The sequence below is a fragment of the Chrysemys picta genome, chromosome 11 (genome assembly GCF_011386835.1).
Source record: "Chrysemys picta bellii isolate R12L10 chromosome 11, ASM1138683v2, whole genome shotgun sequence".
Lineage (NCBI taxonomy): Eukaryota > Metazoa > Chordata > Testudines > Emydidae > Chrysemys > Chrysemys picta.
The window spans coordinates 80,406,373-80,422,344 of record NC_088801.1 but is presented as its reverse complement, the minus strand read 5'-3'; the positions used below and the strand labels follow the sequence as shown (position 1 = coordinate 80,422,344).

The 15,972-nt window shown below is 56.8% G+C and overlaps 2 protein-coding genes across 2 annotated transcripts in view; one reads left to right on the top strand and one right to left on the bottom strand.

Moving 5' to 3' along the window:
• The window catches only part of LOC135974229 (zinc finger protein RFP-like), a 111,578-nt gene that overhangs the window by 17,247 nt on the left and 78,359 nt on the right, over nt 1-15,972 (top strand). The gene's annotated exons all lie outside the window — the stretch shown is intronic.
• On the bottom strand, nt 4,375-9,166 carry LOC135974427 (E3 ubiquitin-protein ligase TRIM11-like). Its single transcript, XM_065562298.1, has 3 exons — nt 8,750-9,166; nt 5,498-5,593; nt 4,375-4,767 (listed from the first exon to the last, which is right to left on the bottom strand). Exons 1-3 carry the CDS (start codon nt 9,164-9,166, stop codon nt 4,375-4,377), a joined length of 906 nt encoding a protein of 301 aa, XP_065418370.1.

The window sequence follows — 15,972 nt, the reverse complement described above, 5'->3', positions numbered from 1 at the left end:
TCCCTAGGTGGCTGGTTGGCAGCTAAACAGCTAATGAGCCTGATAAAGGGTTACCCGGGCTCAGCTGAAGGGTCCTAGAGACAGGAAGCCACTGAGGAGAGGAGAGGAGATCCGATCCCATCCCATCCCATCCCAGGAGAGCTCCCAGAGCAAAGACCCTGGAAGGGGTGCTCCTAGAGAGAGGAGCTCCCCTTAGGGAGAGGAGCTGCCAGAGATGACATTGATAGAAACAGCAGCTGAATGAAGACAGAGCCCTGCACGTGAGGGCTGCAGGGAATAGAGGTACAGTCTGACCTGAACCCAGCTCTGGGAAGGAGGGCTGGGGGCTCCTGACTCAAGGAGAGTGAGGGCCTTGAGTTCGAGCCAGAGGCTGGAGCAGAGTGAAGGAAAAGATTTTATTTTGGGGTTTAATTGAACTCAGAGTGGACCCCAGCAGGGGACTTTTGTCTCAGAGCTTTTGGACTGTGTGGAGCAGTTTAAGGAGTTCTGAAGAGGGTAAACTGAGGCAGGGCAGTGGCAGGGCCACCCAGAGCCAGCTGAGGAGGAGCTTGGGGGTGCCACACCATGATGAGTCTGCACAACTGCCCCCCCCCCTTTAACAGAACTGCTGCCCGTTCCCCATGCGGACAAAGCCTCCCTCTCTCCGGTCTGTCTGCGTGGGCCCAATGGAGCCTGCGTCCCTGAGTGTGAACCTGGAGCAGCTGAGCACAGGGTGGTGCCTCCCACCTGACTCCTGGCCTCCTCATCCCAGCTCCCCGGTGGTTCCCTCTTCCCTGAAACCTGTGGCTGTCTCTGAGCCTGCTCCCCCTGCCCCACCCTGGGGGTCCTGAGCCCCCTGATGGCTGGATGCTGAACTGGGGTGACCCAGGGCCCAGCACGGCACCAGCAGTGTCACTACAATACTGTCAGACCCAGCCGTACAGGCATCAGGGTGCACTGGGATCCTGGCACTACCTCAGCGTTTGCGGCTCCCCTTGCGGGGCCTGGTCCGCACTCAGACCGGGAGCCCTTCAGGGCCGGCAACCTCTTGTTCTGTCTCTGCAGGGCCTGGCGCACTCACGGGCGTGATACCAATAATAACGCTCACTGCCCAGCCCCTAAGGGCTGCGTGACAGCGCGGGGCCTTCCCCATTTCACACGGCATAGGCACCGACTGCATGGGTGCTGCAGGGCTGGAGCACCCTTGGGGAAAAATTAGCATGTGCTCCACACCCACCAGCAGCCAAGTTCCCCTCGCCTTGCGTCCTCCCCTCTCCCGAGCACTCCGCATCCCCACTCCTTCCCTCATTCCCAGCGCTTCCCACCACCTAACAGCTGTTTGGCAGCGCTTAGGACTTTCCGGGAGGGAGGGGGAGGAGCAGGGATGCGGCGCGCTCAGGGGACGAGGCGGAGAAGAGGCGGGGCGGGGACTTTGGGGAAGGGGGTAGAATTAGGGTGGGGCGAGGGTGGTGCAGGGGCGGGGCCATGGGGGGGGCAACGAGCACCCACGGGACAGAGGGGAAGTCGGCGCCTATGGCACACGGAGACCCAGGAGTGCAGGGAGCCCTGGTTACTGCCCCACACATTCACCCAGCGACTCCCCCGAGCTCCCAGACACAGGTCCCAGGGATAAGAGCGCGGGCAGTCGAGTGGCACTGACCGGTCGGGGGCTGGTGGGGTGGGTGGAAGGAAAGGGTTAATCCCAGCATGGTGGCACTTTGCTGCATGGCCCTGCCTGGTCTCTGCCCTCTGGGTGCAGTACAGGGCATGTGTCTCTGAGCAGATCCCCGCCCCCTCGCCCGGCCGTTTGCCCCAGACACAGAGAATCCAGGTGCCGAGGGAAGGAGCGGCCCCAGCAGCGCCGCATTGGCCCCGGCACAGGCTGAGCCTGCGAGCGCAGAGACAGAGGCAGCGGCAGAGAGGGGGGCTCAGCCAGGCAAAGCAGCAGGGTCCCCACCTGCAGGGCAGGGGTCAGCGCTGGGACAACAGGCCGGGCTGGGTCAGGGGCTGGGAGCTCTGGCAGCGAGCGCGGTACCAGCACAAATGGCCCTGCTGGAGACCCTGGGCCTGGCCAGCGCGTCGCCCAGGACCTGGGGCCCTGCCCAGAAGGGAGCCCAGGTTGCAGGCACCACTGGGGGGTGGTGCCAGGAGCAGCTGCAGGGAGTGAATCTCTTCCAAGGGAGGGGGCTGGAGTCATTGATACAGAATTGACCACAGTTACCTGCAAATCCTCGGGCTCTTCTGAGTCCTGGAACAACCAGCAGAGAAAGAGAGGTGAGAATTCACCCAGCAGAGTCACCCGGAGCGGGGCTCATTGCAGAGACTGTGGGGCAGAGCCGACGTCCTGACACAAACAGAACGGACTGTTCAGCAGCAGCTCTAGCTAGGTACCTACATGGGCCTGCTCCCCACAGCCCCCGGCTCTGCACCATCTCACAGCAGACCAGGGCTCAACAGGCTCCGACTCCCCCTCGGCTTTTCTGTCCCATGTTTCCCGGCTGGGTTTCTCCCCCGTGCAGATCCCGTCACACCCGCCCAGCCCAGGGGCTGCTCCAGACAGGGGAACAGGCTCCCAGCAGCTGTCGTGCCCTGCCCTAGCACAGCGACCCAGGAGTCTCCCCTCTCTCTGCAGCCAGCCCCTCTGGAAGGAGAGAGAGAGAGAGTAATTAGCCACAACCCCTGTCTCACCACTACTAGAGCCACAGCTCTTTCAAGCTGATACAATATCCCAGCACAGGCTGGCGACCAAGGCAAAAGGAGGGAGCTTCTCCTAGATATTTAGGCACCTAAAAATGCAGGTAGACACTGAGTGGGATTTTCAAATGTGCTGAAGCAGGTTAGGCAAGTCCATAGGAGTTAGGTGCTTTGGAGGTTCCCACCAGACACCTAAATACCTTTGAAAGTCTGGCCCAAGGTGCTGAAACACGAGGGCCCTGATGCTCAGCTGGTGTCAGTCAGGGAGGCGGGAATCCGGCCCTGAGTCTGTGATAACGTCTCACGTTAACCAAGAGCATCAGCCCCTGCGCTCCGATAACCAGGGAGAGAGCAGGAGGCAGCGCTGGGCACACAGATTCATGATTATGAATTATCTGCTCTCCTGAAATCTTCCCCTTTTGGCTCTGCTCTGAGCAGCCAGGGAAGCTGGGACCCCCAGGGCTCTCCCAGGATCTGGGCCCCTCTGAGCTGGGCAGTCACAGTGCTCTGAATTAAGCTCCGATCCACGAGTAATATGGGCCCAACCTGCTGGGCCAAATCCCTTCCCCTGCCCTGCTCCAATACAACGAGAGACAAACCCCCAGCAGCGCCCCTTACCCAGGAATCCCGTAACAGCCTCCTGGAGATTGTTCTCTCGCGGGAAATCCCGGATTCTCTTTTCCAGCTCAGGGGACTCGGGCGCTGGATGCAGTGACGTCGCCTTCTCGCCCCTGCAGAGACGTGTGTTTATTCCTCCCCCTCATCAGCCCTAAGTTCCTGCCCCCCAGAGCCAGACGGGGAGCGGGTGGAAGCTGGACCATAGGCAGGGCTAACGGTGCCATGACCTCTACTGCCCAGGGAATTTAGGGCCGGCCTGGGGACTGGGGGCCTCTCTCCATCCAGAGAGAAAACCCAGCCCGGACAGGGCCAGCCCCGGCTCCCCTCACACCCGGCCAGTCCCACGTCCCCACTAGGGCCTGGAGGGGCCGATCCCAGGGCTGAGAGAGGGGCCCATTCTCCTGGCCCAGCCTCTCCTCAGCTTCTCCTCTCAGCCTCCAAGGGGCCTGTCACTCCCCATGGGGTGGGGGGCTCTGGGATGGGGACTCTGCCCCACTGGGCCCTGGGCTGGGACACTCGGCTCTCTCCCCACAGGCCCCTGGGCCCCATCACACGGGACAGCCATGACAGGGCTGGGGCCAGGTCCCAGCTGGGCCCTTGGGGTGACAGGCCCCCAGCCCCATGAATAATCACCCAAGCCAGCCTGGTCCCAGGGAGGGGTCTCCAGCCAGAGCTGTAGGGCAATCCCCTCCCCTGGGTGGGTCACACAGACACAGCGGCTGCAGCCCCAGGGCAATGGGGATGGAGGGGGGCTGGATCCAGAGGGTGAGACCCTCCCATAGTTGGGGCACTGGGTCTGCAGCCTGGGCTCTGAGTCTCTTCCCAGCCCGACGGGGCGTGAGGGGCCGACGGAGCCTGGACGTACCTGCTCACGGCCCTTCTGACACCCTAGAGGGGAAGGAGAGACAGAGCAGAGAGTCAGTGCCCATGGCCCAGCCGGGTCACTCTGCTCTCCCAGCCCCAGCCCCACGGGCTGCTCCCCGAGTGGGGTGGCAGCACTAAAGGGCTGTGCTAGGGGGAGCAGCGCTGCCCTCCAGGGATGGCCGGGCCTCCTGCGCTGAGCCCTGGGGCTGGAACAGCCTTTCACCAGCCTCCCACCACCTCCCCAAGAGTCCGAGCTCCTCTCTCTTTGCAGCCCGTGGCCCTGCAGATATCCCGGCCGCACGCTCTGCACTGAGCTTTACAGGGTCTTGGGGGCCGTCCCCTCCCGACACTGGGCTCTGGGTGCATCTGACACAGTCTCACCTGCAGCAGTTCCAGCACGGGCTGCTGACACTTCCCCTCCAGCTCCGTGATCAGGGCGCTGAGCCGGGAAATCTCCTCACCCAGGTGGGTGGCATTTTCCTCCCTCCTCCTCTCCATCTCCTCGTCCAGCTCTGCCAGCCGGGCCAGCAGGAGGCGCTCTTGTTCAGCCAGGAACTGGCTCAGCCGCTCGCACTCGGACACCACCAGCTGCCGCTCCACTTCCGTCTGCCTCTGGGGTGCGCAGAGAGACGCAGGGGCAGGGCAGGGACACGGGGTGAGTGGGGGTCATGGGAAATGGTACAGGGCCTTGTCTGGGCTGCACAGAGCGTTTCATTCGATACCTTTGCCAGTGTAACTGTGTCTGCACTAGGCCTTTTGCTAATATGAAAATGTCACCAAAAATCACCAACCCCCCTACAATCAATCACCGCCCCCCCTGCCCCCCCCCATCGCTGTACCAGCAACAGGTTGAAGTGCAGACCAGGCCTTGGCAAATGGTGCTGCCCAAACCACCCAATGGCCTCACTGGAACGTCTGACACTCAAACCCTGGGATCAGCACAAATCTCCCCCTGCTCCGCCCTGACCCCTGCCACATCCCTGCCTGCTCAGCCGTTTTACTGGCCTCTGCCCCTGCCCTCCCCACCCCCAGCACTAGAGAGCCAGAGACTGCTCCCAGCTACCCTGGGGTGAACCCTTTTACTCCAGTGGGAACTAACCCCAGGGTCCCAGAGGAATCTGACCCTGACCCCACTGACTTCGGTGGGGTCACTTCTGATGTACACCAGGCACCTGAGAGCAGACGCTGCCCCGCACTGGTTAAAATGACCCTGAACCGTCTCCCTGCATCGACCCTGGAAACCTTTAACCTTCTGCACCGCCCAGACCCCAACCAGCAGAGATCCTCCGCTGCTCTCACTGACACCCCTGTGCAAACCGGCCGGGCAGGGCAGGGCACCTACCAGGAGCCTCTCACTCTTCTTGTCCCAGTCGGATTTCAGTCCCAGGAGCTCTTCTCTCTCCTCCCGCAGACGCTGCAGGAGGCTCAGGATTTGCTCCTGCAAACAGACAATGGTTCTGGGGGCTGGTTTGGGGTCACTGGTTTGTGCCCAGCGACAACATCATCACTGAGCAGAGTAAGGCGGTGGGAGCAGGTCCCCCTTCTCCAGACCGCTGAAAAAGTGACCCCAGCTCCAAGATAACTCCCGAGGCAGAGCTGCTGGGCCTGGCCCAGTTCCTCCCCAGCACCATCATCTCCAGGCTGTTTCCCTGCCATAGGTCCGGTGCTCTGGAACAGCCCCTGGGAGGAGCTCTTTAGCGTGGCAATCCCCTTAGGGTCACACTTTTTCCAATGAGGAAAGCCACTTGGCTTCACCGCCTCCTGACTCTGAATCTCAGAGCCTTCAGCACCCCTGCTTCACGTCAGCAAGTCCACCTGAGCTGGACACCCAAGGGAGACTTGTACGCCCCAAGGGAGCCATGTACCCCCACTTCCTTACTCTGGAGTGACTCAACCAGCATTGTAAAAGCAGAGGGGTTTATTACCGGGGTAGTCAACAGGCGGACCGTGGGCTAAAACTGGACCACCTGATGCTTTTGAGCAGATCCTGAAATATGTTTATTTATTTATTATCATGATTGTTGTTATTTTTTATTATTTTCTCTGGACCTTGACTATGCCTTGACCAAGAAATTTGGACCTTAATAAAAAATAATTGACTCTCCCTGGTTTTTTACATGTCTGGAACACAGCGCAGACAGTTATTAGTTAACACAGAAAACGAAAAGGTCCATCTGGGTCGGTCCCAGAGCCCTCTGACCCCTCTGTAGTCCCAGTGCAGAAGCTGCTCTCTTGCCTCCAGCAGCCCACACTTAGAACCCCACCCCAGTCCTTTGTCCTTCAGCTGGGCACACTTGGCTGGCTTCCCACAGAGGACAGGCCATCCATGGTCATTTGTTGTTTGGGGCCAAATGTCCAGGCCACTAGGGTTACCATATTTCCACAAGCAAAAAAGAGGACATTGGGGGGGGGGGAGGAGCCCCTCTCTAGCCCCGCCCCTGCCCCACCCCCATCCACTCCCTCCCACTTCCCATCCCCTGATTGCCCCCCTCAGAATCCCCAATTCCCCCCCCCCGCTCCTTGTCCCCTGACTGCCCCCTCCTGGGACCCCTGAAACTAACTGCCCCCTAGGAGCCCACCCCCTATCTAAGCCGCCTTGCTTCTTGTCCCCTGACTGCCCCCTCCTGAGAACCCCCTACGACCCTACCTGTCCCCTGACTGCTCCAACCCTTATCCACACCCCCACCCCATATTCACACCCCCGCCCCCAGACAGACCCCCGGGGACTCCCATGCCCTATCCAACTGCTCCCCGCCCCCTGACAGTACCCCCAGAACTCCTGACCCATCCAACCCCCTCTGCTACCTGCCTGCCTCGACCCCTCTCCACACCCCTGCCCCTCTGACAGCCCCCCCGAACTTCCGACCCATCCAACCCCCCCTCCCTGTCCCCTGACCAGGGCCGGCTTTAAAGAGCCCAGGAATCGGGCTGCGCTCCGGCCGGGGTTGTGGGGCTTGGGGCTGGGCTGGCGCGCTCAGCCGGAACCGGGGCCGGCGGTGCTGGGGCCGGGCTTGGGCCGGCGGTGCTGGGGCCGGAGCCGGAACCGGGGCCGGCGGTGCTGGGGCTGGGCCCGGGCCGGGGGTTCTGGGGCCGGAGCCGGGCCGGGCCCAGGCCGGGGGTGCTGGGGCCGGAGCCGGGCCGGGGGTACTGGGGCTGGAGCCGGGCCGGGCCCGGGCCGGGGGTGCTGGGGCTGTAACCGGGCCCGGGGTGCTGGGGCCAGAGCCGGGCCGGGCCGGAGGTGCTGGGGCCAGAGCCGGGCCTGGGTCGGGGTGCTGGGGCTCGATCCAGGACCACCGCCCTGGGGCTGGAACCGCTGGGGCCCAAGCTGGGCCGGAGCCACTGGGGCCGCCGGGCGCCGCTCGGCCAGGGCCGCGCCTCCCCGGAGCTCTCCTCCTCGCGCCCCCCGGCCCCAGCTTACCTGCTGTTGCCTCCCGCTTGCCCCTGCTTCTTTTCAGACTTCCCAGGAAGATCTGATTCGCGGGAAGCAGGGGAGGGGGAGGATCAGGGGGCGGAGCGTTCAGGGGAGGGGAGGAGGGGGAAGACAGCTGCGGGGCCGGACGGAGTGGTAAGGCTGCAGGGGATGGGGGGAGCCGGGAAGGGGCTTTGGGTGCCCAGCGGCGCTTGGCCGCCGCTTTTCTGTCTATTAATAGCCGACCGGGGGGAAATCCCGGACATTTTTAGATTTTTAAAAATCCCTCCCGGACGGCTATTTATAGACCAAAAAGCTGGACATGTCCGGGGAAATCCGGACATATGGTAGCCCTACAGGCCACTGTCTTCTGGGACACTCCATGGGCATGGGACCCCAGGCAGCCAGCCGTCCCTCATCCCTGAATCTCTGGGTCTCTACAAGTAAACACGCCTCACCTAGTTAACCATGGGTAAGGCTAAGATTTTGTCACAGATATTTTTAGTAAAAGTCATGGCAGGTCACGGGCAATAAATAAAAATTCATGGAAGCCCGTGACCTGTCCATGACTTTTACTAAAAATATCCCTGACAAAATGGGGAACTCAGCTGCAGGGTCCCCACACCGCTCGCAGGGGCTGGGCAGCTGTGGGGGCTCGCTGGTTGCTCCGAGGGCCTGCACCGCCCGTGGCAGCCAGGAGCTCCCCAGCTGTCTGCAGCTCCCAGCCGCTGCGAGCTGAAGTCACGGAGGTCTCTGGAAGTCACGGATTCCGTGGCTTCTGCAACCTCTGTGAAAAACTCATAGCCTTAGCCATGTGTAACCCAGGCCTGCTTGGTGTGGCGCTCTGTCCCCCTTTAGTGGCACCTAGACCAGCTAAAGATGTATTAGCCTCCCACAGCCATGGAGAAGAGGAACAGGTCTTTTAGCTCGTGCATTAAGCTCCACAGGTCCCCAGCTTTGATCCCCGCTGACGACAACTAGGGTCTGTTGGTGTTAAACATGCACCACCTAGGGGACACTGAGGTGCACACACTATTCATCCAAAATATTATGAAAAATTCCCACGGCACAACAATCTCATTATCAGGCAGTTCCCTGGCTCTAACCCAGGGCTGGTCAGACACACGCAGGGAGCTTTGTAGCTACAGAGAAGCTGTCCCAGCCATTCAGATAACTGTTCCCTACCCTGTACTCCTGGGCAGCCTCCTCGATGGGAACCACCACGTGAGCGCGGTGAGCCCGGGATCTGTCACAAACCATGCAGATGGGGGTTTCATCCTCCTCGCAGAAGAGTTTCAGAGCCTCCTGGTGCCTCTCACACACTCGCTGCCTCTTGGGCTCTGGCCCCGCCTGCAGCCTCAGGCGTTTCACTAACTCCACCAGGTTCCCCAGCTGCCTGTTGGGCCGCAGGTCTCTCTGCGGGGCCATTTCTCTGCACTGGGGGCAGGAGAAGTCTGGCTCCGGCTCCCCCAAGCACTGGCTGATGCAGGCCCGGCAGAAGTTGTGCCCACACTCAATAGACACCAGGTCTGTGAAATACTCCAGGCAGACGGAGCAAGTCACTTCGTGCTGGAAGCTCCCAGCCAGGTCCCCGGCAGCCATGGCCCCTTGGCACCCAGGACCCACCTGCTGCGGGTTAGTTTCACTTTCCTGCGCTCAGAGGAGCCTGTTTGGCTGGGCTGAGGTGTTTCCTTCCTGCTGCTCTCAGCAGGGCCTGCGGTGAGTCTCCCCCATGTCACAGCCAGGGCCGGCTCTAGGCACCAGCGCAGGAAGCAGGTGCTTGGGGTGGCCAACGGAAAGGGGCGGCACGTCCGGCTCTTCGGCGGCATTTGGCAGCGGGTCCCTCACTCCCTCTCGGAGGGAAGGACCTGCCGCCGAAGAAATGAAGAAGGAAGCAGCAGCGGTAGAGCTCGCGGGTTTTTTGTTTTGTTTTGCCGCTTGGGGCGGCAAAAATGCTGGAGCCGGCCCTGGTCACAGCCTGGGGGGTCAGGGGAGACAGAGCCAGGGCTAGCGAAGGGTTAACACCAGCTCCTCTCCCAGACAGTCTGTGCAGAGTTGGAGGCTGGCTGGGGGCTGGTTCCTTCCAGCCTCAGAAAGTCCCTGTCCCAATGAGGGCGGCAACTGAGGTTGGGATGAAGGGGAAGGAGATGAAGCAGCTGAGAGCTGTTGTGGCTGGTGCTGGGAGAAGTGTGGAGAATAAAGAACAGGAATTAGAAACCCTGCGGCTCCTGGGACTGAGTTAGTGATAAGCTTGTTACATGATGCTGCTGCCTCCATTGTAAGTTTTGTCAATGAAACTAATGTCGACACAAAAAAAAATCGACAAAACATGTCCCCAATACGAGTTTACATTTGCTCCCTGTGTCGACAGATCGTGTCCACATACGGGGCACCATTGTCGACAAGATGAGCAATGCACTGTGAGTGTGTATCCCACAGTGCCTGGTGACACCATCTGTCGCTAGGTGTTGTGGGAAGGTGGAAACGGAGCGAGGTGCATCCTGGGATGTGCAAAATGTCCCATCATGCACTGCTTTGTGTCCCAGCCCTCCAATGGTTTCTGGCTTCCTTTTGCGCCATTTTTCCAACTAACAGTCTTTGCAAGCGCGCGACAGCATCTGCAGTGAGAGAGGATGGATCCCGCACTTCTCTCCTATGCGCTGTTAGCTGTCGTGAGGACATTGCACATGGCAGTGCCGTTACTCGCAAAGGTACTGACAGAGAAGGAATTGCAGGCGCCCGAGTGTGATATGGACAGCAGTAACTTATCAATGCTTTTGGCATTCACAGAGCAGCTGCATACGATAGACCGTCGCTTTTGGGCTAGGGAAACAAGCCCTGGTTGGTGGGATCGCATTGTCATGCAGGTGCGGGTTGATGACCAGTGAGTACAGAACTTTAGGATGTGTAAAGCAACCTTCCTGGAGCTATGTGCTGAGCTGGCCCCTGACCTGCGGCGCAAGGACACCGGAATGAGAGCTGCCCTTTCAGTAGAGAAGCATGTTGCAATCGCTGTGTGGAAGCTGGGGAATCCAGACTGCTACCGGTCAGTTGCAAATCAATTTGGAGTGTGGAAGTCCACTGCTGGGGCTGTCTTCCTCCACGTGTGCAGGGCAATAAATCGCATGCTGCTGCAGAGGACTGTGACTCTGGGAAATGTACATGAAATAGTGTCTGGCTTTGCAGAGATGGGTTTCCCTAACTGTGGCAGGACGATTGATGGCGCACACATTACAATTTTAGCGCAAGATCACCTTCCCTCTGAATACATCAGTAGGAAGGGATACTTCTCCGTGGTGTTGCAGGCGTCTGTGGATCACCGTGGGCGTTTCAGAGACATCAATGCAGGCTGGTCTGGAAAGGTGCATGACGCTCGTATCTTCAGGAACAGTGGCCTGTACAGAAAGCTGCAGGCGGGGACTTTCTTTCCAGACCAGAAGATCACAGTGGGGGATGTGGAAATGCGCATAGTAATCCTGGGAGACCCGGCTTACCCCTTACAGCCCTGGCTCATGAAACCTTACACAGGGCCCCTGGACAGCAGCAAGGAGCGGAGCAGATGCTGCATGATAGTTGATGTCTTTGGCCATCTGAAAGCTCGCTGGAGGTGTCTCTGTGGCAGGTAGACCTTACTGAGGATAATATTCCTGTGGTCATAGCCGCGTGCTGAACTTTGCATAATCGGTGTGAATCTCAGGGTGAAATGTTTGCTGAGGTGTGGAGCACTGAGGCAGAGCGCTTGGCTGCACAGTTTGAGCAGCCAGATGCTAGGGCTGTCAGAGGAGCCCAGAGGGCGGCTATTAACATCAGAGAGGCTTTGAGGAACCACTTTGACAATGAGGGGCACTAACACATGTCTGCCATGGAGGTGCTTCCCTGGGGCATCCATGTTAAATTTTGGGGCCCAAGATCCATGTGAGAAAATGCTTTAGAAGCCTGTTCCCGATACTGCACTTATTGCTATACGATTTTGTAGAACACAGAATAAAAACATTGTCCCATTAGAAACCTTTGCCTTTATTTATTGTTAAAACCTCACAAGTGTATGGAGCACCAACCCTCATTGTCCAAGCTGTGAGAGGGGGTGGAGTGATGGGGAAACTGAGGAGCACTGTGATGTGAAAAGGAATGTGTGGGCATGGGGGGGGGGTTGGCAAAGAATTGTGCATGTGCACATGCTGCAGTGGAGGTCGACCCCAGATCTGTTCAGTCTGCAGATGTATTAAAGACTTGAGCATCTGTGTCTGATCCTCCATAACTTTTATCATCCGCTCTGTCGCTTGCCTAGCAAACGCTGCATTCTCTTTTCTGTCCTGTCTTTCGGCTTCCCAGCACTCTTTGTGTTCCGTAGTCTGTCTCTCATCGCGCTGCAGCACCTCTCTGAACATATCTTCTTTGCTGGGTCTTGGCTTCTTCCTTATCTGCCAAAGCCAGTCGGCAGGGGTGCGTGGTGCGTTCCTCGAGGTCTCGGCTGCTGTGGACAATACATAGAAGAGGGATTGTTACAGGGGATGGATCACTTGATGATTACCTGTTCTGTTCATTCCCTCTGGGGCACCTGGCCACTGTCGGAAGACAGGATACTGGGCTAGATGGACCTTTGGTCTGACCCAGTATGGCCATCCTTATGTTCTTACATTCCAGCAAACGATTGAAACATTTTGTTAACAAGGGCCTTTTGCAACTAGTAGCAATCACTTTATCACTGGCTCTGGGCAGGCACACAGCTCCGCAAGCACCCCAGTCATGGTGAGTGTCGGGATCCGGGGGAGGGTGGTTGTGCGTATGGAGAAAACAGTCACGGCTTGCAGTGCAGCTTTGCAGGGAACTCATTCTAAAATTATCACACTTTTCCACAGTCGGGCACACCTCTAGCTGACATCTCACTGCTGCAGGTAAGCAGGGAAACCAGGGCGCAACTACTGCATGCTTGTGGCTTTCACCCCGGTCTATATGCAGCTCAGCTATGTGCCGCTTTGTTCCCAGCTTCAGTGATTGCTAAATGGCAGGGGACAGTTTCCTACAATGGGGGAACTAACAAGGCTGCAATCCCTTGGAATCTGTGGCAGAGGATTAACAAGTACCTCTTGGAAACTTTCCAGAGCCCCTCTCTGGAGATTTCCATGGAGATCTTGATGTCCATCGACACCCTGCTTGGCAATGCAGATTAGCTGCATAGGATGATGTCCAGCTCTCATAAAAACACAACCTGCCTCCCACTCTTCTATTCCCTACACAAGCCACAGCAATTTACCTGGTGTCTCATCTGCTTCCGGCTCCCCGGAGAGCACTTCTGGAGTGGAGAAAAGTTCCTGGCTGCCTGCCCCACCTGAAGACCCCTCTGGGAGCTACACATCCTCTTCTACCTCCACTTCTTCATCCAGAATTTCAGACTCCGGGTTAGCTACTCTTTTTGCTGCCTCTGAAGTATCCACGGGGCTATTGACAATGGAAGTGGAGTCACCACCGAGGATAGCATTCAGGACCTTATAAAAGCAGTTAGTCTTAGGTGCAGCACCGGAGCAATGGTTTGCCTTCCACGCCTTATGGTACACCTGCCTCAGCTCCTTTATCTTCGCTCTGCACTGCTGCGTGTCCCGATCAGAGCCCTTTTCACACAATCCTCGAGAAATTTGCCCATATGTGTCCTGATTCCTACGGGGTCACTCGACAGCTGTGACTGAACAGACTCCTCTCCCCATATACTGATCAGATCCAACAGCTCTGCGGTGGTCCAAGCGGGAGCGCGTGTGGTGCGATAGCCAGCCATGCTCACCTGGGAAGATGCCAGGACACCTCTTCACGCTGAGCCAGCAAGCAGGAAATGGGATTTCAAATTCCTGGGGCTTGCAAGGGGGAGGGGCGGATTGCCTAAAGGGCAGCAGAGTTCAAACTGCTGACCAGAGCGGCAGCATGGGAATTGTGGGACACTTTCTGGAAGCCAATAAAAGCAAAAAAAGACAGGCACGCTGTCTACACTGGCTGTTTGTCGACAATAAAGGGAGGGGAAAGACAAAATTCTCTTACAGGGTGTAACGATGCGGTTCTGGCGGGACCCAACTGAGAGTGCCAATTCAGGACAAATTGCTAAAACAGGGCAGTTACAGCCCAAGGCTGGGGTTTTTCCACCTCTAAGGCAAACCAAACCAGCCAGACTAAGAGGACTTTGGTCTCACCCTACTGGCTAAGCACAAGTCACACAAGCAATTCCCTTAGATACTCCAGTTTCCCAGTCTCACCACCAGTGCCACTCGTTATGGGGACAAATGGTTATGAAAATCAATACTCCAGTAAAAGAAAAATGGTTCTCTCGATCCCAAAGGACCAAGCCCCAGACCCAGGTCAATATACAAATCAGATCTTACCCCCAAATCACGCTGTTGCCAATCCTTTAGAATCTAAAATCTAAAGTTTTATTCATAAAAGGAAAAAGATAGAGATGAGAGTTAGAATTGGTTAAATGGAATCAATTACATACAGTAATGGCAAAGTTCTTGGTTCAGGCTTATAGCAGTGATAGAATAAACTGCAGGTTCAAATCAAATCTCTGGAATACATCCCCAGCTGGGATGGGTCCTCAGTCCTTTGTGTAGAGCTTCTGTTTGTAGCAAAGTCCCTCCAGAGGTAAGAAGCAGGATTGACGACAAGATGGAAAGTGTCAGTGGATCGACACTCCTGGTCGAGGGTTGTTCTTTTGGCAGACTAGACATTCGGCCTGTACCTGGGAGGCCAGGGGTCTAAGTCCAGAGGTTAGAAAATATTTATTCATAAGCTGGGTAAGAGCCTCCCTGCCAGCGTATAATTCTTTGTTTCTTCACCAGGGTCAGTTCTTAATGTCTTTTGCAGTCAGGAATTCCTGGACTTTGTGGTTTCAATGAAGCAAGTGTTCCTTCTTCTCTTTTCCTGAAACAGTGTGGTTCAGCATCATACAAGGGAGAGGTTACTAGCACATCACCCTGTAATGGTTTTGCTTCTTTTAGAAAAATTCAAAGGCACAGTAGGTCTGTCAGTGGACAAGAGAGAGGTTACTAGCACTTCACCTTGTCTTTTTTTTTTTCCTGCTGTCCAGAAGGCACAGCAGAGCTAGAAGGAGAAATAGGCTTATCATTAGTCGGAGAGTTCTCCTGAGGTGGAAGGGTTTTTTTACAGTGAGAAGCCTGGGTTCAGGTGGGCAGTCCTTGGCACTTCACAGCGGTGTTGGTGGTTAACAGGACTTGGAAAGGGCCTTTCCAGTGTGGAGCCAAAGCAGTTTTTCATTGATGGACTTTACGTAGACTCAGGGTATGTCTACACTACGGGATTAATCCAAATTTATATAATTCGGATTTGAAAAACAGGTTGTATAAAGTCGAAATGTATGCGGCCACACTAAGCACATTAATTCGGTGGTGTGCGTCCAAGTACCGGGGCTAGCGTCGATTTCTGCACCGTTGCACTGTGGGTAGCTATCCCATAGCTATCCCATAGTTCCCGCAGTCTCCCGCGCCCATTGGGATTGTGGGTTAAGATCCCAGTGCCTGATGGGACAAAAAACATCGTCGCAGGTGGTTCTGGGTACAGCCTCACCTCCTCCCTCCCTCCTCCCTCCCTGCATGAAAGCAACGGACGGCAGACAACCATTTTCGCGCCTTTTTTCCTGGGTGGGTGAACACTGCAGACTCCATACCACGGCAAGCATGGAGCCCGCTGAGCTCAAGACAGCAGTCATGAACATTGTAAACACCTCGTGCGTTCTCGTGGAGTTTATGCTCAGCCAGGACCAGAAAAACGAGGCGAGGAGGCAGCGGCGGCGGCAGCGCAGCGACAAGCATGATGAGGACATGGACACGGACACGGATACAGAATTCTGTGAAACCACGGGCCCCGGTGTTTTGGAGATCATGTTGTTAATGGGGCAGATTCTATCCATGGAACGCCGATTCTGGGCAAGGGAAACAAGCACAGACTGGTGGGACCGCATAGTGTTGCAGGTGTGGGACGATTCCCAGTGGCTGCGGAACTTTCGCATGCGTAAGGGCACTTTCATGGAACTTTGTGACTTGCTGTCCCCTGCCCTGAAATGCCAGAATACCAAGAAAAAAGCATATGTCCTTGGCTTCTCACATTTATCTCCAGACTTCTTCCCCGTGTCCAGATCTATTCCACCCCCAACAATCTTCTATTCATTTAACATTCTGAAACTTTTCACTTTTAAAGTGAGGTAAGGGATTGACTCTGTGTACACAACTCTACAGAGGGACAATAGAGTTGAGATCTGTTATTTCTCACCTCTATATATTATTTATTTATTTTAAAACATTTTTGCTGTTAACAAGCATGTTACCTCTGGAGAAACAAATCCACAGTTTGAGAACTGCAAAACTAAGCATCTCTGATGGTATCTTCTAGCCTGAGCACTGAGTCCCATT

Bases quoted from the DNA above. Each gene is read 5' to 3' on its own strand.
- LOC135974427 (XM_065562298.1), bottom strand. From the start codon at position 9,166: ATGGCTGCCGGGGACCTGGCTGGGAGCTTCCAGCACGAAGTGACTTGC. The intron at 5,594-8,749 runs GTAGGGAACAGT...GTCTGTTTGCAG, and splicing joins AGGCTGCCCAGGAGTACAGG to GAGCAAATCCTGAGCCTCCT. The intron at 4,768-5,497 runs GTAGGTGCCCTG...TGCGCACCCCAG, and splicing joins AGAAGAGTGAGAGGCTCCTG to AGGCAGACGGAAGTGGAGCG.